The 27,274-nt window shown below is 35.0% G+C and overlaps 1 protein-coding gene across 1 annotated transcript; it reads left to right on the top strand.

The window, feature by feature from the left end:
• The first annotated feature begins 4,496 nt into the window (after positions 1-4,496).
• LOC115884081 lies at positions 4,497-27,274 on the top strand. The gene is made up of 5 exons (XM_030902562.1): positions 4,497-4,652; positions 10,082-10,220; positions 23,522-23,713; positions 26,808-26,913; positions 26,973-27,274. Exons 1-5 carry the CDS (start codon positions 4,583-4,585, stop codon positions 27,207-27,209), a joined length of 744 nt encoding a protein of 247 aa, XP_030758422.1. The 5' UTR covers positions 4,497-4,582; the 3' UTR covers positions 27,210-27,274.

Genomic DNA, 27,274 nt, shown 5'->3' on the forward strand with positions numbered 1-27,274 from the left:
CTTTGACATTAAGTGTCAAACGGTCAGACAATTTATTTCCATCTGTCAGAAAATGAATTATTTGAATTTCCTATAGTACCTGCTCGCCTTAAGAGTTTAAAAAGTGTATTTATAAACATATATCTCGTATTTTCGCTCTTTAGTGATATTGTGATATAGTTAATATTGTCACAGATTATACAGGCAGATTATAAACTTATTGTCAAAAGCATTGTTTTTCGTGGTTCCAATTTTCGGAGTCGCGCACTAGTTAGGTTACTAGTTTGCGCACAAGCACGCCCACTTATGGCCTCTAAAATTGTGCACAGCGCCTGACCGGCCTTGTGGCCGGCCCAGTGAGTACGCTGTTTAAACGGGAGTTTATTTTTGCGCACAAGAAAATTTACTCGTTTGCTCATCGTCATAAAAAAACAAGTTTCGTACCACGAATTAGGGACAAGATTTTTATCTGTATACTTATAGGATACCTAATCTGTGATATTAATAATATTCCGTATGATCGAAAAAAACGGCGCCAAAAAGTTGGCTCGAAAATGATACTGCTTTTTGAACAAAGCGTTACAATATGACATGGCCCTTATGGCCAGATCTATTGTTTTACATCATTTGACGTTTAAAGTAATAGGTTACTGGTTAAAATCAAGAAAAATATACCCTTTAAAACTAAATCTTAAATAACTCAAAAATATTTATTTTAGGTATAGGAACATGTATAGTTAAAAAGTAACGAATTGAAAAGCCTTTTCACTAATGAAATAAAAAAAGTATTTCCATTTGAACAAAATGATTTATGATCATTTTTAAATCGCTCAATTCTATGACAGCTACGGCTACGGCCATTATTATATGACATTCGAACAATTTAATTTTTGAAATAGATAGTGGCTGTGGTAATCAAACATTATTTTTAGAAGTATAATAACAGTTCACAACTTAAAAGTAATATTTGTAAAATAACAAACTCTTTACTTCTTGGTTGTCGTCTGAGTTCACAATTCTCCTTCAATGCGTTCTATTGTGCGCTGCATCCTTCCACTGATTCTGCATACTTATCAGCATTAAATTTTCGTGGAAAATATTTTGAGTTGTCCACTGGGTTTCCTCTTACCATATACAAGCTCGCCGTAAAGAAGAGATTTGGTAGGCGGTTTTCTTGCATCCTGCATACGTGACCAGCCCATCTTAAGCGGGATTTAGTAAGCATGACTTCAGCGCACTCGCAACTAACTTTTTCAAGGAAGTATACATTTGACACATAGTAAGGGGCGTATACAGGAATTTATTTCAGGGAGGCCTAAATAAAAGTAATGTAGAATATCAACCAAGCATTCAACCCAAAAGCCTAATATTTAACCCAATTTATGGCCATTACGGGAGAGGGGGCAATGGGCACCCCCTGTATCGGCCACTGGACATAGTGGAACCATTTGATTCTTAACAGTTTAGTCTAAGGCGTCTCTGTAGCTTTCATGTGCCGGCGGTACGGTACCCAGGCTTCGCTTCCATATAACATGGTGGGGATTATAATAATTGCTCGGTACACTGCAAGTTTCGTTTTTGTGCTCAAGTCATTGATTGTAGAAAACCCTGTCTTTTAATTTTCAGAATGCTCTTGAGGCGCTGCTAATTCTGTGCTCAATTTCAGAGTCGATATCGGCCTTTTCCGAAAGCAAACTGCTGAGGTAATTGAATTCCGCTCCGATTTTTATAACATTGTTGTGATTTTCCTGGGGAGTGCACATTACTTTAGTTTTATCGATGTTCAGCTTCGCCCAAAGCCTCGTATGCCCAGGTAAACAGGGTGTCCCAGGCTGAACGTGCATTAGAAGTTTCTAGAAAACTACAATATCTAGATCAGAGATTTTTTGCACATCACTGTTTCACAACGAGATCTGTCGATTAAAAATATTTTCAATATGGCGGCACTTCCGGAAATACCGGAAGTTGACAGCCACTTTCTTATTTTAAATGGGTGCCCCCATTTTTTATTACATATTTAAATTCTCGGTAAAATTTTATGAATTTTGATGTCAAACACTCTATACCTAACATTAACTGTTTTTGAGAAAAAAAAACATATTTAAAATTTTTGGAAGAAAAAATCAGCCTGTCAAAAAATGGGGGGGGTTATAGCCTAAACAACAAATTTATATAGTGATTACCACAGCCACTGTGGCATAAAGAGAAAACATGTGGCTATCTATTTCAAAAACTAAATAGTTCGAATATCCTATAATATTGGCCGGAGCTGTCATGAAATTGAGCGATTAATAAATTATCATAAATCATTTTTTTCAAATGGAAATCCACTTTTTTTATTTCACTACTGAAAAGGTTTTTTAATTCGTTAATTTTTGATGATACATGTTCCTATACCTAAAATAACTCGTTTTTAAGTTATTTAAGATTTAGTTTTAGAGGGGTATATTTTTTTGTTTTTTTAACCAGTAGCTTATGACTTTAAACGTCACGCGATGTAAAACTATATCTGGCCATGTCATATTGCCATTAGCTATCATTAAAATACGAGATATATTTTTATAAATACACTTTATACAGTTTTACCAGCAGTATTTATAATATATGAAATTGAAATAATTACTTTTTTGACAGAAGGAAATAAATTGTCTGATGGTTTGACACTTAATGTCAAAAGAAGCTAGATAAAATCAAGAAAAAATACGCTTTAAAACTAAATCTTATATAACTTAAAAACGATTTGTTTTAGGTATAGAAATATGTATAATCAAAAAGTAACGAATTGAAAAACCTTTTCACTGGTGAAATAAAAAAAGGGAGTTTCCATTTGAAAAAAATTATTTATGATAATTTTTTAATTATTGCTCAATTCCATTAGTGATGGGAATAATCGAATTATTTTCACCATCGAATAATTAGTAATAATTCATATTTCACAATCGAATTAATAATTCGAATTATTTAGTAGTATTATAAATTTAACCTAAAAATAAATTCGTCCCAGCTAGTGCTCGTCTAGGGGCTATTTTAAACAAATTCTGAACCATTGCCATACCTATATTCTATCACTGAATAAAAAATAAAAAAATAAATTCTTTATTCAATGTATTCTATTAACTGTGCCGAAGCCGTTTAATAAATAAAACCATAATTTAAAGTTTTAAATTTAAAAGTGCCGTGTTTATGATTGTTTCAATTCCTATTGAAAAGCTCATCTAAAATAAAAGCTTCTTCTAAAACGATATAAGTATGTCCTTGTTTACGTGCGGTTTGTATTTCTTTTTATTTTATCAGTTGCAATCAATAATTATTTAGATAAAAGAAGAAAATTAATTTTAGTGTTCGGTGAAGTTTGGGTGAGATGGAAATGAACCAAATAATACTAGTATTCTTTCGTTCTGAACGAAATGAAAATTTTCACTTAAACTGATTTATTCCTACGTGGTATAGGAAATAACAATGATTTCTGGATTTTTCTATATCGGACCGTTCCTTTCTTTGTCGATTCCCTTTATAAATCAGTTTAAGTGAAAATTTTCAGTTCGTTCAGAACGAAAGAATACTACTAATAGTACTATACTAATTACTAATATTCGTATTTGTCCATAAGAGGTTATGTTTTATGTTCATTTGTAATTCGGTTACCACAGATATAATATAAAATACTACTAATTTTTATCTCGATATATCGAAAAAGATAATTCGAATTAGTTAGTTTTAATTTACTATCGAATTAGTCGTATTATTTAATTCGAATTTTCCCAACACTAAATTCCATCACAGCTACGGTCAGTACTATACGACAAACGAATAATTTAAATTTTGAAGTAGATAGCCACATGTCTTCTCTTTATACCACAGTGGCTGTGGTATTCAATAAATTTGTCGTTTAGGTTATACCGATTTTTTTGACAGGTAGTTTTTTTCTCAAAAACGGTTAATGTTAGATATAAAGTGTTTGATATCAAAATTCATGAAATTTTACAGAGAATTTAAGTATGTAACAAAAAATCGGGGTATCCATTTAAAATAAGAAAGTTGCTGTCAAATTCCGGTATTTCCGGAAGTGCCGCCATATTGAAAATATTTTTAATCGATAGATCTCATTCTGAAACAGTAATGTGCAAAAAATCTCCGATCAAGATATTGTAGTTCTCTAGAAACTTCTAATGCACGCTCAGCCTGGGACACCCTGTATATGTTTCCAGCAATTGTGTTCATATTTCTAGTTTTGGTGTCATCGACGCCGTAATTTACCCTCAAAAGTCACATTTTGTGATTACTGATCAACACCTGTGGCTTTGTCTTGAACTGCAAATAACGCTATCGTTTTCATTAGCTTCCACACCTGGTAATTTTTAATACTATCAGTTAATAGCATTAATTATTAATTACAGAAACGTTTTTCGAAAGGTGGATCGAACAAATTATGAAATTAGTTTCAATAATAGAAAAAAATTCTGTTAATCTCAAGTGTTTATTTTCGATACATTTCATCTTATCAAATAATTTTGTCAAGCTTAATTGTATAAAAACTACGTTTTACTTTACTTTGATTTTTGTACCTTTGTAGTTTAGTCTGATTAAACTTGAATTTTAAAAAATGGCTCGTTTATTTAGTGCACTTTTAATTAGCTGCTTCCTTTTTGGCTCCATTTTCACGAGAAATATTGGTAAGTAAAGCAACAAAATCAATTAACATTATTATTCTTAATACTTTATTTATCTGTCTACTTCAACATATAAAAAGGCATTTACAGCGCTTTTAGATGGAGCGGAGCGTCCGCCAGAGTTTCATGAGTTTAATGAACAATTTCACATGGGCGCGTATGCTCCGTCCGGATGATTTCCTCTGACGGCTATCTTGAAAAAACAAGCAGCACAAAAACCATCCACTCCATCTGAAAGTGCTGTTATAATAACGGAAAAGATGTATGGTCTAGATAATAAATTTCAGTAATATTTTTTTAGTATAAAAGATAATGTCAATGATTCTTTTAGCTGAAATCACTTATAAAAAAAAAACAACAAAGCATCCAGTAGGTACACAAGTTTTTTGCGTATTTATGTTTAGAAAAGTGTAACTGGTTGCAGCTATTGTAAAGTTGAAAAACTGAAAATTATGCATTTCCGTAGAAAGATTTTCCTGGCTTTCTATTTGGAAAGGCTTCCAAATACTAAGTAAACAAATATTTACTATTTTAATTTTTTACGAATCGGCATTTAATGATATACGTCTAAATTTAATTCTTTACTAAGATAAAAATATCAACACTTAAAATAACACGTGACAACACATTACTGACATTTTTTAAAACATCAAGATAGCTTTGAAGATAGTGTGAATTTTATCGGAAATTCAAAATTAAAAGCGGTATAAAAAATTAATTATCGTATGTTCAATTGCGTGATTTGAAAATTCGAGGTTTATATTTTCTTTCGTGAATGATTCTTTTAGCTGAAATCACTTATAAAAAAACAACAAAACATCAAATAGGTACACAAGTTATTTGCGTATTTAGTTTAGAAAAATGTAACTGGTTTCAGCTATTGTAAAGTTGAAAAACTGAAAATTATGCATTTCCGCAGAAACATTTTCCTGACTTTCTATTTGGAAAGGCTTCCAAATATTAAATAAACAAATATTTCTTCCGAAACTGATTTCAGTTGAGCCTGTGCGATTTTTAAAATAGAGCTATAATTGTTTTAAAGACAAGTTATTCATTTTCATGAATAGTTTACGCTATTTTATTTTTTCTTGCGAATCGGCATTTAATGACATACGTCTAAATTTAATTCTTTACTAAGATAAAAATATCAACACTTAAAATAACACGTGACAATACATTACTGACATTTTTTAAAGCATCAAGATAATGTGAATTTTATCGGAAATTCAAAATTAAAAGCGGTACAAAAAAAATTAAATATGTTCAATTGCCGTGTTTCGAAAATTCGAGGTTTATATTTCTTCCAGGCACATTTCTTATCCATATTCAAATACAGGGTCGCTGTTATGTATGGAAACGGTGTCGATTATTAGGTAAAATATAGGAGGTACCGCAAAAAGTTAAATATAAAAGTTATAGGGTTTAGAAATATCTATTAACGGGTAATAAATTTAAGTATACAGACTCGATCATAAAGTCGTGGCACATCAAAGTCTCATTTTTTTAAATGGAACCCCCTGTATATTATTGCATATTTCGGTTCTTCCTTCAATTCTAAGCAAAAATCGAAATAAACACAATGTACCTCAAACCAACCGTTTCCGAGTTACATATTGACTTTAGAAAATATCACTTAAACAATTTCATTTAATTAATTTCGATATGTTCAGTTTCATTTAACGATGCCATTCTGCCGAAACTGTGATACTTAATAATATTTGACATTAGTTCTCAAGTTGGCATTTATACATGTATAAAATGAGAGTATATCAAGTCTAGAATTTACAAAATTTTCTTTTAACACTTCAATTCTTCAATTTATGTACAGGGTGGGTCAAATTCGACGCTTTTAAATGGAAACACCCTTTTCTATAGGAGATAGACGAAAACTAATATCGGTGTCTGGAGCTCAATTTTCATCAAAAACATGATGGTGAAAACCGCACGTCAATATCTGTTACCGTTTCGGAGTTACGGGGTGTTTTTCAAAAATGTGCATTTTTAACAAATCGCTGTAACTTTTTTGCTATGGAAAATTTTGTATTTCTATGAAAACATTTCCAAAGCACCTTTTTACGTAGAATTTAAAGGTTTGAGTATAATTTTTTTAAAATTAATTTAGGAGTTATCAACAGAAAAATTGATTTTTTATTTGGGACACCCTCTATATTTTGAATTAACTGAAAAGAATTTAAAATTACCTTTCCAAAAATATAGCACACTTGATATTTTGTTATAATCCCCTTCGAAATATAAAATTTTTAATAGTTCGCCACTTTTAACTAGTAGGCTTTGGACCCCTTATTGATGATATGCCCTTAATGCAACTCGAAAACATATTTTTCCAGCAAGACGACGCACCGCTTCTGAGCGCTGAAGTTATCAGCAAATTTTTGCATCCAATTTCAACAATAATTGAATAGCTAACCAAGATTCGAGCCGTTGGCAGTCGAGGCCGCCTGACTTAGTGCCCATGGATCTATCCTATGGATATATTTGCGGAAAAATAAAGGTTCCTTATTCTTCCTTATAATCTAGATAAGAATTAGAAATACTTAACAGTTATGAGAGGGTATCTTTCACCCCCACTGAGTTAATGAATTCCGCGTGAAATGTTCAAAAACTGCCCCGTCTGTCCATAACAGAAGACGGTCGATATGTCGAACACCTGTGCAAAATCTCATGTCTTGGTTTGCTATTTAGTTTTATTGTTATTAGATATAGTTTAAATGTGTGTTGATGTTGGTTAAATATATTTTAAATAGTTATAAAATTCTGAATCTCTCATAGCAAATATTATTTTCGTTTTAATTGATGCTCAAAGCTAGATTTTTTTGCATTACAGCCGGTGCCTTTCAAAACCTACTCATTTAAAGCGGGCGAATTTTTATATACTATATATCTCGAAGAGGAATCGAGCAAAATATCAACTGTGTTATATTTTTGGAAAGGTAATTTTAAATTATTTTCAATATATTAAAAATATACAGGGGTCCCATATAAAAAATCAAATTTTCTGTTAATAACTCTTAAATTATTAATTTTAAAAAAATTATACTTAAACCATTAAATTCTACTTAAAAAGGTGCTTTGGAAATGTTTTCATAAAAATACAGAATTTTCCATAGCAAAAAAGTAACAGCGATTTGTTAAAAGTACATATGTTTGAAAAACACCCCGTAACTCCGAAACGGTAACAGATATCGATATGCGGTTTTCACCATCATGGTTTTGACAAAAATTGAGCTCCAGACACCGATATTAGTTTTCGTCTATCTCCTATAGAAAAGGGTGTTTCCGTTTAAAAGCGTCGAATTTGACCCACCCTGTACATTGTGTATTACGATTATTGCTTAAAATTGAAGGAACAATTGAAATATGCAATAATATACAGGGGGTTTCATTTAAAAAAATACAGTTTAATGTGACACGACTTTATGACCGAGATTCTGTATACTTAAATTTACTAGTAGCTAATAGGAATTTAAAAACCCATTACAACAGTATCACAATTTCGGCAGAATGGCACCATTAAATCAAACCAAACACATCGAAATTAATTAAATCGAATTGTTTAAGTGATATTTTCAAAAGTCAATAACTCGGAAACGGTTGGTTTAAAGTACATTGTCTGTATTTCGATTTTTGCTTAGAATTATTGAAGGAAAAATTGAAATATGTAGTAATATACATTATATATACAGGGTGAGTTTTCTACGATGTTCGATCTCTATGGGTATCTCGGAAAGTACTGGAGATAAAGTCGGAGAGAGTCGGTTAAATGGGGAAAGAATTGCAGTATTGTGGGGTCATAAATATGCGCCTTTCAGATTTTTGAAAAAGTTCATGGTTTACTAGATATTTCGAAAAAAACAAATTTTGGCTATTTTAAAAATGGTCCCTAATTCCATTATAATACATTTTAGACAAAAACTGTTCAGATAAAAGTTATAGGTAATCACATCTCACATCCTTAATAAAATTGTGTTTTTTTTCTAAAGCCTGTGATTTTTGACATATGACACAAACTTTATGTTTTTTATATGGAAACCATAGTTGGCCATGACTTCATAAAAAACGCCATTTTTTAAGCTTTTCAGCGATATAAGCAATAATATGTTTTATTCCAAAAATTACTGAGTTATAGCGAATTCTTATCATTTTTAAACAATTTCACTTAGTTAGCCATGGAAACTAGTTCAATTGTCTTTGCTCTCAGAAATATCAAACTGTCACATCCAAACTTTGTAAATTAAAATAACCAAAAATTGTAAATATGAATTTTTCAAATGAAGAAAAGCATGTAGGATTATTGGTTCAACTTTTTTTGGTCATACATTTTCGAGGATATGTTACATACGCTTTTTAGAGAACGGTTTTCAAGACATATTAGAAAAGTTAAATATAGAGACTTGCGCATGAATAGAGTGGTTCCAACATGACTTTCATTATGACATTAACCATAAATAAAGAAATGTTAAAAATTATTTATATCATAATTATTCAAACTCAGGGATAAGAAGAGGTGGACTCATACAAATTACATGGGCCCCCTCGATCACCTGACCTTAAAATATATGTAGTGATATTATTTTTTTAAGTTTTAGTTTGTGTAGTGTGAATTGTAAAGAACCGTTTAATAAAACAGTTTAACTGTTTTAATAAATAACAGAATAAGAATACCATACCAACTAAGTGAAATTAGTCAAGAAAGATAAGAATTGGCTATAACTCAGTAATTTTTCGAAAAAAAAACATACTATAGCTTATATCGCTGAAAAGGTTAAAAATGGTGCTTTTTGTGAAGTCATGGCCAACTATGGTTTCCATTTAAAAAAAAACATAAGTTTGTGTCATATGTCAAAAACGACAGGCTTTAGAAAAAAAAAACGGAAAACACAGTCTCATTAAGGATGTGATTATTATTCAACTTTTATCTGAAAACTTTTTGTCTAAAATAGATTATAATGAAATTAGGGACTTTTTTAAAATAGCCAAAATTTGTTTTTTTTTTTCGAAATATCTAGTAAGCCATGAACATTATCAAAAATCTGAAAGGCACATATTTATGACCCCACAAAGTTGCAATTCTTTCCCCATTTAACCGACTCTCTATCTCCAGTAGTTTCCGATAGACCCATAGAGAACATCGTAGAAAACTCACCCTGTATTTAAAAAAATGAAACTTTGATGTGCCACGACTTCATGAACGACCCTGTATACTTCAATTTATTACTCGCTAATAGATTTAAAATCTTCTAACTTTTGTATTTAACTTTTTGCGGTGCCTCGTATATTTCACCTAATAATCGACCGTTTCAATACATCAAAGATCAAAGCGACCCTGTATATCAACTTTATTTGAAATTAGAAAGATCTTGTATTAAATAATAGATTAATAAATAAAACTGTACCTATTTCTTGGTTTTTAGAACAATATGAAGACAGCGACAGATTAGGTGGAGTAATTGAAGCTCTTATTAACGCTACCCTAAATACTATCCTTGGTAGAGTGAGCGACCCGATATACATAGAATCTTTGAATGTCAATCTATCAGCCGACGCCTTAAAGTAAGTATTAATAATTTAAGACAAGGTTTTATAAAAAAATATTATTATCTAGTATACAGGGTCCGGCAATAGTGCGTCGGGCATCTGTAGCTCCTAGAATAAAGATCTTGGGAATTCTGTTTAAGTGCAAACCTAAAGTATGTGTTAAGTGCTATATTTAACTTTTACTAAAATTCCAAGTTTTCTTTTTTTCTTTATATTGTTACGGATTCCGTGGGTCCACTAATTTAAACTCACGATAAAATACTTAACGAATTTATTTTCTCACTTTATACACAATTACTAACTTATAACACACAACAAACTAACTATTTATAAGATTCCTTCACCAAATTGTCCGATTTTCAATTTCCACGCGGTATATTCAAATTTCAAAAACTCTCTCAGTTGTCGATGGCTCCGGCTTATATACTCTATTGACTGCTTCTCGAAATTTCCCCAATTCTCGGAAAGCGTACTTCTTCATACCAGACAATTCCATTGTCTGATTCCCTTACTTCTCGACTTGACTAAAAGATGGCGCCTGAAAAAGTCTTTTAATTTCTGGCGGAAACGTTGCGGTTGTGCAGGCAACCAGTAATACATTTTTAATTTCTGGCGGATGCGCCATTTTTCTTGACATTGCCCCCTTCTCAAATTTGATCGTCCCGATCAAGGTTCCTGTCTGGTATCTCTTCAATCGATCCAGATGAACTACTTTCATCTTACTTCTAGGGCTGCGTTGAATCCGGTACACAACATCATTTATCCTCTTGATGACTGTATAAGGACCTTCCCATGCTGGAGTTAACTTTGGGGACCTCCCTTTCTTGCGCTGTGGGTTATATAACCATACCATATCGTCCTGTTGAAATCCCGTAGAATTGGCTCTGAGGTCGTAACGAGCTTTCATCCGGTCACTGGCTAGCGTAATCTTACTTCTTACGGCCTTATGAATTTCCATTAACCTTTCCTTCAGTTCATCCGCGTAGTCCTCTACATTTGTGGTGCCGTCGTCTGGTGATCCGAACACCAAGTCACAAGGCAACCGTAATTCTCGACCAAATAAAATCTTCGATGGTGAAAGTCCGGTGGTGTTGTGAACTGCACTTCTATACGCCATTAGGAACAGCGGTATGTGTTGATCCCAATCTCTTTGATGTTCGGCCACCATTTTCGAGAGGTGTTCTTCAATGGTCTTATTGAATCTTTCGACCATCCCATCAGACTGCGGATGTAAAGCTGTTGTCCTAGTCTTGTGAATACCAAGCAGATCACACATCTTCTGGAACAGTCTTGACTCGAAGTTCCTTCCTTGGTCAGTGTGAAGCTCTAAGGGAATTCCAAATCTACTGAAGACATTATTGACCATACTTCAGCTACAGTCGATGCTTCTTGGTTTGGAATGGCAAAAACTTCTGGCCATTTACTGAAATAATCCATCGCCACTAAAACGTACTTGTTGCCCTTGTGCGTTTCAGGGAATGGGCCTGCAATGTCAACAGCGATTCTTTCGAATGGCAGTCCAACGTTATATTGTTTCATTTTTCCCCTAGATCGAGTGCTTGGTCCTTGGCTGGCTGCACAAATTTTACATTGTCGACACCATTTCTTGACATCTTCGCAATAATCCACCCAGTAAAAGCGATCTCTCAGCTTGCTCAAGGTCTTGTTTACCCCAAGATGGGCTCCAGTTTTACCACCGTGAATTTCTTCCAATACCTGGGTAACTTTCTTCCTTGGTACCAGTAACTGAGTTGTTACTGTGCTGCCATCCGCACTTTCCCATGTGCGCTTTAACAATCCATTCTCAATAACCAGTGAATTCCACTGAGCCCAGAGAGCTTTGAAAACGAGCCCTCTGTCCGCAATATCCTGCCACGGTGGTCTCTCGCCGTTACCTTCCTTGAGCCGTAGTATTGCTCCGATGTCTGGATCTTCCATTTGATCTTTCCTCAATTGTGTCGTCGTCCACTGTTCATCGGTTCCAAGTTTAAAACTCCTTATCATGACAGTGCCTTCACGTTGTTCCGTTTTACAGCAGTGCTTACAATCGGTTTGACAGGGTCTTCTGGATAAACCGTCTGCGTTACCATGCATTTTTCCAGCACGATGTTGGATGGTAAAGTGATACTGTTGGAGCTTCTCGAGCCATCGTGCTATTTGACCTTCAGGTTGTTTCATCTCCATAAGCCACTTGAGAGCCGCATGATCTGTCCTAATTAAAAATTCTTGGCCGTACAGATATTTATGAAAATGATCAACTGCCTTCACAATTGCTAGCAGCTCCTTCCGGGTAACGCAGTAATTCCTTTCTGGTTTGGATAGAACTCGACTGTAATATTCTATCACTCGTTCTTCGCCATCTTGCACTTGTGATAGCACTGCACCTATGCCGATATTGCTGGCGTCGGTATCCAGGATATACCTCCCTTGTTGTTGCGGGTAGGCTAGAATAGGACTTGAACATAAAGCCGCCTTAAGTCTTCCAAAGGCTACATCACAATCGGTGTTCCATTCGTAGCCGACTTCATCACCTGTAAGTCTATGTAAGGGTGCAGCTATATTGGCAAATCCCTTGACAAATCTTCTGTAATAGGTGCATAAACCCAGAAAACTTCTAAGTTCATGTTTGTCGCGAGGTTTAGGCCAATCCTTGATCGCAGCGATTTTCTTCTGGTCGGTGTAAATTCCGTCTGCCGAGACTACATGACCCAAGAATTCCACTTGTCGCTGGAATAAGCTACACTTCTTCGGGTTCAAGTACAGGTGAACATTCCGTATGCGTCCGAAGACTTCTTCTAAATTTCGCAAATGCTCCTCAAAAGTTCTTCCCATAACCAATACATCGTGGAGGTAAACCAAGCACGTTTTCCAAGTTAATCCTCTTAACACCACCTCCATGAGACGTTCGAAAGTGGCTGGAGCATTGCATAATCCAAACGGCATGACCTTGAATTGGTATAGTCCGTTTCCTGTAGAAAAAAGCCGTCTTTTTCTTTATCGTCCTCGTCCAGACCAACTTGCCAGTATCCACTCTTTAAGTCGAGAGTGGAGAACCAGCACGAACCTGCGAGAGTTGTTAATGTGTCATCTATACGTGGCAGTGGGTAGCTATCTTTCTTAGTGACGTCATTGAGCTTCCTATAATCCACGCAGAATCGTGTACTACCATCTTTCTTCGTCACCAAAACAACAGGAGATGACCATGGACTCGATGATTCTTCGATAACTCCATCTTCTAGCATCTTATCTACCATTGTCTCCATTTCTTGTTGTTTGGAAGGGGCCCTTCTAAGACGTTGTCGAATCGGCTGAGCATGACCAGTATTAATCCGGTGCTTCACAAAATCCGTTCTTCCACTGTTGTTCTTCTCAAAAAATACTGCCATGCTTTGCTAGCAGGAACTCCTTAGCCTTCTGTTTCTCCTCAGATGTTAGGTGATCCCATGGCTGCTCTAGATGTTTTAGTGTTTCTTGGGATGCCTTTTGTGTAACAGCTGACGACACTTCATCACATCGGGTGACACTTCTTACAGGTTCGCAGATGGCTATCTTGTCACCTTTTGGATCTTGACACAATTCGGGAAAACATTCGCAATTCTGATCGGTATATTCTTGTCGGTGTTCACCAATGATTTTCCTACTAAGTACCTATCCTTTTGTTGTCGCTACTTTGTACCAGTCCAACACAGCACCCAGCGATTTTCTCCACTTTACCGAATACGATTTTCTCGGTATTACCAGGTATCACCACAGTTTCCGCTGATCTTACATCCATTCTGCCTGGTCCCTCGTCTGGAGATAACATGAACTCTTCATTTCCAATATTTAAGATATTTCTCTGGTGATCGAACGAAAATCCATGTTGACGAATCACATCCATGCCCAAGATGAAGTCATCTTCAATATCTGCCACTAAGACGCTATGCTGAAACTTCAAATTTCCTAACTTCAGTTCGACGATAGCCTCTCCCCGTACAACGGCCATTTCCCCCGTAACTGTACGTAAACACACTCTTCTTCCCAGAGGCATCAGCTTCAATCCTTGCACTGAGTTAGCCCGCACCAACGATACCATAGCGCCAGTGTCCACTGTCATTCGGATTCTCCTACCATTGACCTTCCCGTCGATCACTAAACTGTCAGCGGTTCTTCCCAGACTCCTAATGGAAAAAATCCTGGGGGCTCTGTTCTCCCCAGTCAATACTCGCCCCTTAGTATTGACTGATTTTAGTTTTCCTGGTGCCTACGTTCTCTGGATGGTGAACGGGATCGCATTTGAACGCGGCAATCCCGTTTGATGTGGCCATTCCTGCCACATCTAAAGCACCTTATGTCCTGTGATCTTCTATAGCTCTCTGTCTGGGTGTTGTTGCTACTCTTGTTCACTAGTAACTCACATAGTTTACTAAACATCTCCTCCAAACGTATGTGAGAACTTCCGGGCTGTTCCTCAACCGTTACCGATCTTATCTTCGGTCTAGGGATGGCGCTAAATGCAGCTTCGATTTCCAGCGCCCTGACCAGTGCTTCGCTGCTGGTAGAAAATCGGGATATTTGCAGCGCCCTCTGTAATTCGTTGTCCCTCAGTCCGCTGATAAAGCACTGAGCAGCGAGTTCCTCCCTAAATCCTTCCGGTGCTTCAGGATACGCTAGGTGTACCAGCCGACGTAAGTCTGCTTCAAATTCCTGCAGACTCTCTCCGGATCTCTGCAGGCGTGACTTGATCTGGGCCTGGTAAAGTTGGCGTCGATGTTGGTCGCCATATCTTCTGTCCAGTGCAGCGACCAAAGTTTGGTATTCCTGCTGTTGGGCTGCAGGAATAGTTTGCAGGAGTTCCAGGGCAGGGCCACGCAGCGCGATGACAAGTGCCGCTGCTTTCTCCTGGTCAGTCCATCCATTGGCAGCAGCCGCTGCTTCAAACTGGCGGTGGTACATCGTCCATGTCGTTTGTCCATCGTAGGTCGGGGCTTTAAGGTTCGCAGTTCCCGGAACGCCAGGTGTCCTTACTTGTACCTTGGTCTTCTGTAGGTCCATCTCCAACTTTTCTATCTTCTGCTGAAGGCGCTCCTCCAGATCTTCTACGGCTTCTTGGAAGTGGTTCTGCTGTTCCTGGCAACGTTCTTCCAACATTGCTTGTTGCTGTTCCCCCAAGCTTTTCTGAAGTCGAATTTCTTGATTTTCTAAAGTTTTCTTAAACGGTCCTGATCTTCTTGTCTTTCTTTCTGGCGGCGCGTTTCTATATCTTCTAAAATTTCCCTCCATTCATTCTTCTGACGAATTTCTAAATTGCCTAAAATTTTCTCAAGCCGGTCCTGTTCTTCTTCTTTGTCTTGTTGTCGTTGAATTTTCAAATCTTGGAAAATTTTTTCAAGCCGGTCCTGTTCTTCCTGTTTCTCTTTCTTTTGACGGGCTTCTAAACCTTCTAACATTTTCTCTTGATTTTCCATAAGTATTTTCTGTAGATGGTCTTGTTCCTCTTCTTTCTCTTTTTCTAGTCGGGCTCGCTCTTCTTCTCGTTCTTTACGGAGTCTTTCTTGCTCTTCTGCTTTTTCTTTTCTCAGCCTCTCTTGTTCTTCTGCCTTCTCTCTTCTCATATTCTCCATAAAATCGCCCAATAATTTGCTTACTTCTTCCATTTTCTTCGCTTGTTCTCTTGTACCAACCATAAAAATACTCTAATTGGGTCTAAAAATCTTCCAATCCACTTAATTTCTTCTTAAAATCCTCTTGAATCGCACTTCCGACACCAATTGTTACGGATTCCGTGGGTCCACTAATTTAAACTCACAATAAAATACTTAACGAATTTATTTTTCTCACTTTATACACAATTACTAACTTATAACACACAACAAACTAACTATTTATAAGATTCCTTCACCAAATTGTCCGATTTTCAATTTCCACGCGGTATATTCAAATTTCAAAAACTTTCTCAGTTGTCGATGGCTCCGGCTTATATACTCTATTGACTGCTTCTCGAAATTTCCCCAATTCTCGGAAAGCGTACTTCTTCATACCAGACAATTCCATTGTCTGATTCCCTTACTTCTCGACTTGACTAAAAGATGGCGCCTGAAAAAGTCTTTTAATTTCTGGCGGAAACGTTGCGGTTGTGCAGGCAACCAGTAATACATTTTTAATTTCTGGCGGATGCGCCATTTTTCTTGACAATATTATATTAAAATCTGACAACCGCGCCTTAAACCCCATATGACACGCGGACAGGAAGACCGGGAAGACGACCGAATATAATATGAGCCTATGATATGAGCTCTGTCGTCTGATGAGATTAGACTAATTAAGTTTTTCTTCGATATAACTACTAGATTTATTATTGTATTTATATTAAAATAAATAGTAAACCAAATATACAGTCCACATCTTTAATTAACAAAAACTACCAACAAACATAATGGTCATTTCGAGCCCGATTTGAACGAAGAAAAGCAGAACCAGACGAAAAACAGAAACAGAGAAGAGAGCCGTCCGCCATTGCCAGACTGCATCGCCAGAGAAATAGCAGCGCAGTTGTGCAACAATTGCTTCCTGTGAATTCTGTGAGTCCTATCCATATTATTATTAATATTGTATTAATCGGTTACGTATAATTTAATTAATTTGTTTCGAAGTAATCGTATCTATAATACATAATTCTTTTATTTCAATAATTTAAAATATCGTCAGAATTATCAGATGCTGACAAAGCCCTTTTAGCAAGTTTAAAACGCCAACGGGCGGGGCATAAAGGCACTCTTACTAAATACAAAAATTATATAGATAAAATTAATACACAAGAATTAATTGATGAAAAAATATATCATAATTTATGTTCGCGTTTAGAAAAATTAGAACCCTTATACGAACAGTATAGAGACATTGAATGTCAGATTTTTAATATAGAATTCGCCCAGACGACCCCAGGTGGGGACGAGCTAGAAACCGACTTTTTTTTTAATTAAATCATTAATACAATTATTTGAAGATGCCAAGAAGGCGGATAGTGGTTCAATGCACAGCGGCAACACTGCCGGTGGGGTTCGCAGCGAGCGAGGCCTACTCTCAAGTGATCGAGAGAGCCATCTGTTTGGCTCCAGATTTCAAAATAAGGTAAATTTGCCACCGATACGAGTGCCTACGTTCGATGCGAGCTACACTGGATGGTTTCAATTTCGGGACGCGTTTAAAGCGTTGGTACACGGTAACCCGCAAATATCCGATATTGAAAAATTTATACATTTAAAAAATGCATTAAATAAAGATGCCTATCAGCTTTTAGAGCAAATGGAAATTTCGGCCGATAATTATCACGATGCATGGCAATTACTCGTTGACCGGTTCGAAAATAAAAATTTAATGATTCATAATCACCTAAAATCACTATTTGAGTATCCAAATATAACAAAAGAAAATCATTCCGATTTGAGAGGTCTTTTTGACAGTTTTACCAAGCACCTGAGAGCACTAAAAATTTTAGGCGAATGTACCGAACACTGGGATAGATTGATTATTTACTTAATGTCAAATAAATTTGATGCGAGTACCCGGAAAGAGTGGGAGATGTTTAAAGCACATAAAGCTCAGGTGCAAGGGGGTCAAAATAACCTAGTATGGATGATATGAATGCGTTTTTAAAAGCTAGGTGTGAATTATTAGAAAAAATTCAAATGAGTAAAGATAGATCCGAAAAAGTAAGTTTTAAGTCGATCAACAGCCGGAGTTATTCTAGCACCGATCAAAATTCTACATTAGCTACCAAATTAAATTGTTATTATTGTAATGAAAATCACGCGATTTATAACTGTCAGTCTTTTGAACAACTGTCAGCGGAACGAAGAGTTGCTGAAGCAAAGAAAATTAAATTATGTCTTAATTGCTTGCGAAAAAATCACTTTACTTGGCAATGTAAACAAAGGAAATGCGCAACTTGTCATAAGCCAGACCACACATTATTGCATATAAATAATTACGGGGTGCAACTGAATCAAAATGAAAATAAAACTGCCGCCATTGTCGCCGCGGAGGAGACGCGCGCGAGGGACGCGGAAGAAGGTACCGTGCGCAACACTGAAACGACACAAGCGGGGAACGCAACGGTTGCAGGCGCCTTTACAGATTTATTGCAAGTTTTAGGCACTCATAAAAATAAAAATTGGTGACAGGGTTGAACAATGTCGCGCTCTTCTGGACGGCGGTTCTATGAGCAATTTTATGTCTAATGCTTTATGTCAAAAATTACATTTGAAACCCACAAAAATTAACCACGTTGTCAAGGGCGTAGGTCAGGCTATGACAAAAATTGAGGGGCAAGTTAATATTACGATTATGTCGCGACTAAATGACTATAGTCAAGACTCAAATTTTCTAGTGATACACAACATAACCGATAGGCTTCCACTAAAATCATTTAATAAAAACATTATACCTCTAAATCAAAATTTATGTCTCGCAGATCCAAAATTCAACATTTCAAGCGACATTGACATATTACTGGGTATACCGGTATTTTATTCTATACTTCTTCCAGAGCAAAAACAACTCGGTTCAAATATGCCTATTCTACAAAACACGCGTTTAGGTTGGATGTTAGGCGGAAACATGACGTATACACCGGACGGTAAAAATGAAAATTTTATGTCCGTATCGTGCTTAAATGTGGGATTAGGCTTATTAGAGACAAAAATTAGTAAATTCTGGGAAATCGAAGAGGTAAATCCTAAAAATATTTTTTCTCGAGAAGAACAATACTGTGAGAATTATTTTGAAAATACTGTTACGCGTGATAGCGAAGGCAGGTTTGTAGTTAGCATACCATTCAAAAAGTCACTAGAGACCCTAGGAAAGTCACGTGATATCGCTCTCAGCCGGTTTTATTCTCTTGAACGTAGGTTAGATAAAAACGTAGCCTTGAAACATGAATATATAAAATTTATGAACGAATTTGAAAATATGACGGCGATTCAAGATGTTGAACCTAAAATACCCTCTAACAGTTACTACTTACCGCACCACGCCGTTATAAAAGACAATAGTTTGATCACAAAATGTAGAGTTGTGTTTAATGCTTCGCAAAAAACAGATTCCGGAGTAAGTTTAAACGACGTCCAATTTACAGGGCCAGTCCTTCAAAATGATACCTATATGTATTTTCAATATTATTAAGGTTTCGGCAATATCGGTATGTCATTTCCGCGGACATCTCAAAGATGTATCGGCAAATTAAAGTAAGAGAATCGGTTTGCGAATACCAAAAAATATTTTGGAGAAATGATGCGTCTGAAAAAGTCAAGTGTTTTAAAATTAACCGTGTAGTTTATGGGTTCACAGCGGCACCATTTCTAGCTATACGTTGTTTAATTCAACTAGCAAACGAAAACGCGCAGAAATTTCCAGGGGCTAGCCATATAATAAAGAATGATTTTTTTGTAGACGATTTATTAACAGGCGCTAATACAAAACAAGAAATTTTAAAAATTCAAACTGAAGTTTCCAAAATTCTAGGCGATTCAGGATTTCCATTGCGGAAATGGTTATGTAATGATTCCCAACTTTTAAATAGTTTTGATGTAGATAATAATTTGGCTGTCGCTGTTTTAAAAATAAACGAAGGTGAATCAAATGAAACATTAGGAATTATTTGGAACTCAAATCTTGATCTAATTCAATATTTTGTTCCAAGTTCCAAGTTCAGTACCCGAAAACCAATAACCAAAAGATTAGTCTTATCAGTAATTTGTCAAATCTATGATCCCCTAGGCTTATTACAACCGATTAATATAGTTGCCAAATTATTTATGCAAGAGCTATGGAAAATGAAAGTTGAATGGGATGAAGAACTGCCTCAAACTTTTAAAACAGATTGGCTCAGATTTCAAAACGAATTAACGGAAATTAATAATCTTAAAATACCACGTCAAGCTGTGATATCAACATGCATAAGTTTTGAACTTCATGGGTTTTGCGATTCCAGTGAGAAAGCTTATGGCGGGTGTTTTTATATTCGTTGTTAAGTCTCAGAACGGGAGTATATGTCGCATTTGTTGTGTGCAAAGTCCTGCGTAGCGCCAATTATAACCATAACTCTTCCTAGACTGGAATTATGTAGTGCAGTCACTTTAGCGCACTTAGCAAGGAAAATTCAAGAATCGCTTAAAATTAGTTTTAATAATAAATATTTTTGGACCGATTCAATGGTCACCTTAAATTGGATACAGGGTGAGCCAGGTAAGTGGAAAACGTTCGTTGCCAACAGGGTCAGTGAAATTCAAGCTCTAACCGAAATAAATGAATGGCACCATGTTAGAACACATGATTCGATTCCGACACACGAAAATTCCGACCTTTGGTGGCACGGACCAGACTGGCTTAAACGGCACAATTCAAAATGGGATGTAAAAGAAGTCAGTATTAATTCCGAAATACCCGAACAAAAAGTAATTTTATCCCATGTTCTCATCGAGAATGAAAGTTTAATTTTTATTCAAAATTTATTAAATCGATTTTCATCTTTAACTAAAATAATCCGAGTTTTAAGCTATATTTTTCGATTTTATAATTGCAGATCTAAAACCAAACATAATGGTTTTGCCTGACGTAAGGATTAATGAAACATCGATTTTTACAAATGTGGGAGTTGACTATGCCGGACCATTTCTAATAAAAGATAGGCTAACTCGCGGCGCAAAAGAAATAAAGCTTTATTTATGTTTGTTTATTTGTCTCTGTACCAAAGCCATCCACCTCGAAATGGTCACTGATTTAACCACTGGGGCGTTTTTGGCATCTGTAAATAGGTTTATCGGGAGACGCGGCAAACCTGCTAGTATATGGTCGGATAACGCTACAAACTTTGTAGGCGCTAAGCGTGAAATCAGAGACCTATACGAATTTCTGGGTAACAATAAAGATATCATTGCGGACGCTCGTTCATCGGATATGATAAAATGGCAATTCATTCCTGCTCGATCACCTAACTTTGGCGGCATCTGGGAGGCGGGTATCAAGAGTGCAAAATTTCATTTTAAACGTATAGTCGGGAACGCTTCATTAAATTTTGAAGAATTCAATACAATAATTATCCAGATCGAGAGTATCCTAAATTCTCGCCCTTTAACTCCGCTTTCCCACGATCCTACCGATTTAAATGCACTCACTCCTGGACATTTTTTAATTGGCAAAGCTTTGACGTCACTTCCATATCCAGACGTTTCTCATATCTCTGAAACTCGAATGGACAAATACCAACGGCTACAAAGTATCGTCCAAAATTTTTGGCAACGATGGAGAAAGGAGTACTTATCAGAACTACAAGTCCACACCAAATGGAAGCACAGTGGTACAAAAGTACTGAAAGTCGGAACTTTAGTTTTGATCCACGACGAGAAGGTCCTCCCATTGTTGTGGAAGTTGGGGAGAATTACCAGATTGTACCCAGGCAGTGACGAAATTGTTCGAGTGGTAGATGTCCAGACATGTGCCGGTGAAATTCAACGCCCTGTGCGTAAAGTGTGTGCTTTACCAATAGACTCAACCTAAAGACATTTAATTTTTATTTATACCTTTTATTTTAAGTATAGTTATAGTTATTTACCTTTATTTAGCTTACCCTTATACAACTTATACTACTTAATTACTTACTTATACTTAGTTTGTATTCTTCTGATTTTTGTTGAAAGGAAGCTTTCAAGGCGGGTGTATGTTAAGTGCTATATTTAACTTTTACTAAAATTCCAAGTTTTCTTTTTTCTTTATATTAATTTAAAATCTGACAACCGCGCCTTAAACCCCATATGGCACGCGGACAGGAAGACCGGGAAGACGACCGAATATATGAGCTCTGTCGTCTGAAGAGATTAGACTAATTAAGTTTTTCTTCGATATAATTACTAGATTTATTATTGTATTTATATTAAAATAAATAGTAAACCAAATATACAGTCCACATCTTTAATTAACAAAAACTACCAACAAACAGTATGTACTAAGATGTATTTCAGGAAAATATTTTAACTTCTACAGAACTGAGTGGATCGGGTTAATCTTTTTTAAACGGAACACTCTGTATATTATTGCATTTTTGGCTTCCTTTCATATCACTTTATATAATCCTAAGATGTGAGTAAATATATTTCGATAGCTTCAGAGATATTAATAAATAAATAAAAAATATGCATTTTTCAGCCTTTCTTAAAAATTATTAAAAATACAAAAACTGTCCTGAAATCGAAACTATATTATGTATTTACTTTAGATGGTCTGTACTTTGCTATAAATATCGTAATCTTAAATCGTACAGGGTGTTCAAAATTCTCTGCCAAACTTTCTAAAATATAAAATAATTTTTCTTAATTTTTTTAAATCGAACACCCTGTATATTACTTTTTTATTAGATGGAGAATTGAAAAATGAACATTTTTTGTATTTAGAGTATTTCAAAATTTTAAACGGTTTCGCAGATACTTGCGGTATTATTTCATATGGCTCTTTCAACGGTAAAATACCAGAGAAATGGGAAAATGCCATATGAAATATAAAACCGCGAATATCTGCGAAACCATTAAAAATGTTGAAATACTCTAATGGTCGTGTTTTAATTCTCCATTTATTAAAAAAATAATATACAGGGCGTTCTATTTAAAAAACGAAGAAAAATTATTTTATATTTTAGAAAGTTTGGCGTAGACTTTTGGACATCCTGTGTGATTTAAGATTACGATATTCATAGCAAAGTAAGTACAGACCATCTAAAGTAAATACCTAATACAGTTTTGATTTCAGAACAGTTCCTGTATTTTTAATATTTTTTTAAGAAGGCTGAAAATTAAGAAGGCTGAAAATGAATATTTTTTATTTGTTTATTAATATCTCTGAAACTATCGAAACATATTTACTGACATCTTAGGATTATATAAAATGATCTGAAAGGAATCCAAAAATGCAATAATATACAGGGTGTTCCATTTAAAAAAGATTAACCCGATCCACTCACACTTTTTTGAGCCACCCTGTAGAACTAACTGCTGGGGTTTGGGATCATGTCTTATCCCAAACCTCCTTTGATCCAATTGTTATCGGAGGCCTAGGACCCATTGCGATACCCCTGTATTTTACAATGTGACAAACTTTAGGTTTACACTTAAACCAAATTCCCAAGTTTTTTGTTCTAGAAGCTACAGATGCCCGACGCACTATTGCCGGACCCTGTAGGTCCAAGTCGAGGGAGGGGACATTTCTTTTCAAAAATAATGAATTGGCATGGATTCCGTTAAGCTTTCAGAGCTTAATTAGTATAAAAATGGTTCTTTTTTTCTTTTTAGTGGAAATATCTCAATATCTAAACTTAATTTATATGGCATTAAAGACTTGGTGGCAACATATATCAAATCTGACATATTTAATCTGCAAACTTCTATGACCCTCATAAATCCAGAAATAACTCTTGAGGCGGAATACGACATTAATGTACTACTAGCCAGTTTGGTGCCATTTTATGGAGCTGGTAAAATCAGGTAAAAAACAAAAAAGTATTTACATCATCGCTTAAAATATATTCATTAAATATTACAGTTGGGTGTTGGAACCTTTGGTGTTACGCAGCAAAATAAAACACTAAATCACCACAATACACCAAAACAGACTCACTTCGACTTTATTTCGATCTTATGGTACTTCAAGTTTCTATATGGAATTGACTATTTTCGATGTTTTTAAGAAACAATTTCAGTTACTATTCTAATAGGCACTATCAAAAGAACAACCCATCTTATTTGAAAGTGCAAGCTAAACAATTGTTAATTATGGAATATTTTTGTGAATAAGTGACATTTTCTATATAACTATAATTAATTGAAGTTTTTTTTTATTTTGAAGAATTAATATTGAAATTTTACTCGAAGTCGTTATCATATAAAATCTGAATACCACTAGAGCTCCTATAATAGTAATGAGTTACCTAGTCCATATCTCTGTGAGTTACTGGACCATATTAAATTAAATTACATATAACGATTATGACGAATGTCGAAATCAGTCTGGCAACTGTAGTCCAATCATGTTTTTTTTGGTTAAACCGTGTTTTGAAGTAGGGGAGAATGCCCAACAGTGTGAGACACATTTTTTTAAGACCGTAAAAAATATTTTATTTTTTCATCAAAATAAACGATTTTAGTATATTTTAAAGGCAACAACTCTCTCCTAAACATGTTTAATTAACTACTCTCATTGAGACAAAAACATGTCTTAAAATTAACAATATTGTTATTATTGCATTTGTCTCATTGTTGGGCCCTAAGGTCTAACAGTAAGACAGAGGAAGTTTTAAACAAATAACTATTTATTAATTACTTAAAAATAGTTAAGAGTATTTGCGTTTAGCATAAAACAAAGTAGAGCTGTCTTAAAGAACTTAAAATATAAACACAAGTGCTAAAAATATAATTAACTTAATCAACTAACGAAATAAAAAGAGTTTCATAGATTTTTGTTGTTAATGTAACTTCGACTTAAAGAAAAACTCTGTTATATAACAATCAATAACATGATAGACATGTTCAACAATGCCAAGGAGTGCCCAAAAGGTACCTATGTCCCAGTCTTAACGGGTGCACTGTCTGTCGGACAGTCTCACTGTTGGGAAATATATTTTGTCTCACTGCTGGACATTAACACCAGTCGGCCATTTTGTAATTTATTTTATTCTAAAACTACTTGAACAAAAAAACTTAGAGGTATATTCTAAAAAACCATTCTAAACTTACCTCTCCACTAATGGATTTATTAAAATAACTAAGTGTTGGCCTTACAGACTGAAGAAAACGCACGTGTTAAAAATTATTTTTCGCTTCAGAAATTGTATTGGGTGCAGTTGACATATATACTGCAGGTTCTATATTTGATACAAAATAGTTGGTATATAGGTACTGTTTTACTCTCGAAAGGGGAATTGGATTCGACGCGTTTTAAATGAAGGGGATTAAATGTCTGACTGTTGGACCTGTCTCGCTGTTGGGCATTCTCCCCTACAGGGGTGGACCATTTTGGTTGTTTCTATAGGGTATCTAGGAAACCGTGAGAAATATTCAAATTTTGATACAGCAGTCTCGGATTCTTTTTTTGAAAAAATCACAGTGGGGCAAACGGATCGTGGCTATCTTGATCGGTTTCGAAGCTACAGGGGGATTCTCAAATTTTATACTTTTTGAAGATGTTCGATAGTTTGTTTATTTCAACAACTACGCAAAAATGAATTAAATATTCTAAAGGCACTTTTCTGTGTAGAATGCAGTGGCGTGTCAGACTTTTTTCGAACAAAATATTTTTTTTAGATATTAACTACACTTATGTGTTTTTAATACAACCCCCTGTATATTTTTAAATTTCCTGATTCAGTTTGGCATGGACTTCCCTAAAATATATAACACTATATATTTATTTTCACTATTAACTTTAACATTCCAATTTATTTAAAGATGTCGACTTTCCTCGTGGTAGGTCATGCCGAGTATTAAAGGAAACAAGCGAATATCTACTTTCAAATTAATCCATGTATTAGTATTAAGCAATTAAATAAATTCGAACAATACGAAGCAAATAAAAAATAAGTGTAACAGAAACAAAAGAACATATTTTAATACAAACTCAACAGGTTACTTCGATACATTAAATGTTCAAACTGCTGCCCATTATTATCTAGACGGAGTTGGCACCTTATCTAGATGGAGTTGAATCTCTGCACGCCGCCGCTAACAGCATTTCGAATGCGTATGTTAATTACACTTTGCAAAGCCACAACAAAACTATCTTGTAACTCTTCTAATGTTCCATTTACATTTCGATAAATTTCGTTTTTTAGAAAGCCCCAGAGAAAGAAGTCCAAGGGAGTGATATCAGGTGACCTAGATGGCTAGAATTAAACTTTTTTCTGACCTTTTGAAAATGGCTGGGTTTGGTTGCTCGCGTTCAAAATACCGCTTAAAATATAAATCAGCTGCCATTTGCTTATGTTTGTTAGACTCAATATAACATTCTAACATATTATATTTCTCAAAATTTTCAAACTGACTCATTTTTTTGATTATTTAAAATACACACACTTCAATCTGTTGAAATGAAATGTCACGCATCCATCAAAGGTATGTCCCGATCACCATGACAACGGTTTACTTTGTTACTCGGCACGGCCTACTACTAACTGGATATTTTAAGAAAAATTTGAAATGTTGAGGTTTATAGTGAAAATAAATATAGAGTGTTCTATATTTTCGAGAAGCCAATGCCAAGCTGAATCAGGAAATTTAAAAATATGCAGGAGGTTCTATTTAAAATAACAGACGTATAGTTAATATCTAAAAAAAATATTTTTTTCGAAAAAAGTCTGACTACGCCACTGCATTCTACACAGAAAAGTGCCCCAAAAGAACCTCTCACGGTTTCCTAGATACCCTATAGAAATAACCAAAATGGCCCACCCTGTACACTTTGTGGCTCTCGTATGCTAAAACTATTGAATTTTCGAATAAAAAAGGTTATTACATAAATTGTAACAAAATTAGTTTTAATTTTCATTGGGTAAATTTCATTTTAAATGCTATATATTTCTTACAGCACTACAATCGCCAACACCAATGTGAGTTTTGCTGGAAAAGCAAACATAAGTAATGGTCTTAGTTTCTCGAACGTTACAATTGGTTTTACTGTCGATGATGCCAAAGTAAGTTTACAATAAAAATATTTTATTAAAACAGTTTCCTAAAACTTTTTTTATTTTAGTTTAGCGTAACTGGAGTACTAAACAACGATGAACTAAGTGCACTGATTACCGAGGCCCTAAACGACAATGTAGCTAGTTTCATAAATACATACGAAGATGTCATAAGTAGCCTAATCAGTTCTGCTGCTGAAGAAATTATTAACAATATTATAAATGGAAACAGCACTGAAGAAATCTATAGCGACACTCTTTCAATTATTAATGATGCGTTCTATCCCGTTCTATCAATTAACTAAGGAGATAAAAAAAATTAAAAATACGAACATTGTTTATTTGAATCAATAAAAGTTATTAACTATTA

The sequence above is a fragment of the Sitophilus oryzae genome, unplaced genomic scaffold, assembly GCF_002938485.1.
Source record: "Sitophilus oryzae breed Bouriz unplaced genomic scaffold, Soryzae_2.0 scaffold_2014_pilon_pilon, whole genome shotgun sequence".
NCBI lineage: Eukaryota > Metazoa > Arthropoda > Insecta > Coleoptera > Curculionidae > Sitophilus > Sitophilus oryzae.

Coding starts and splice junctions, on each gene's coding strand:
- LOC115884081 (XM_030902562.1), top strand. CDS start 4,583: ATGGCTCGTTTATTTAGTGCACTTTTAATTAGCTGCTTCCTTTTTGGC. Junction 4,653..10,081: donor CATTTTCACGAGAAATATTG/GTAAGTAAAGCA, acceptor CTTGGTTTTTAG/AACAATATGAAGACAGCGAC. Junction 26,914..26,972: donor TTACTGTCGATGATGCCAAA/GTAAGTTTACAA, acceptor TTTTTATTTTAG/TTTAGCGTAACTGGAGTACT.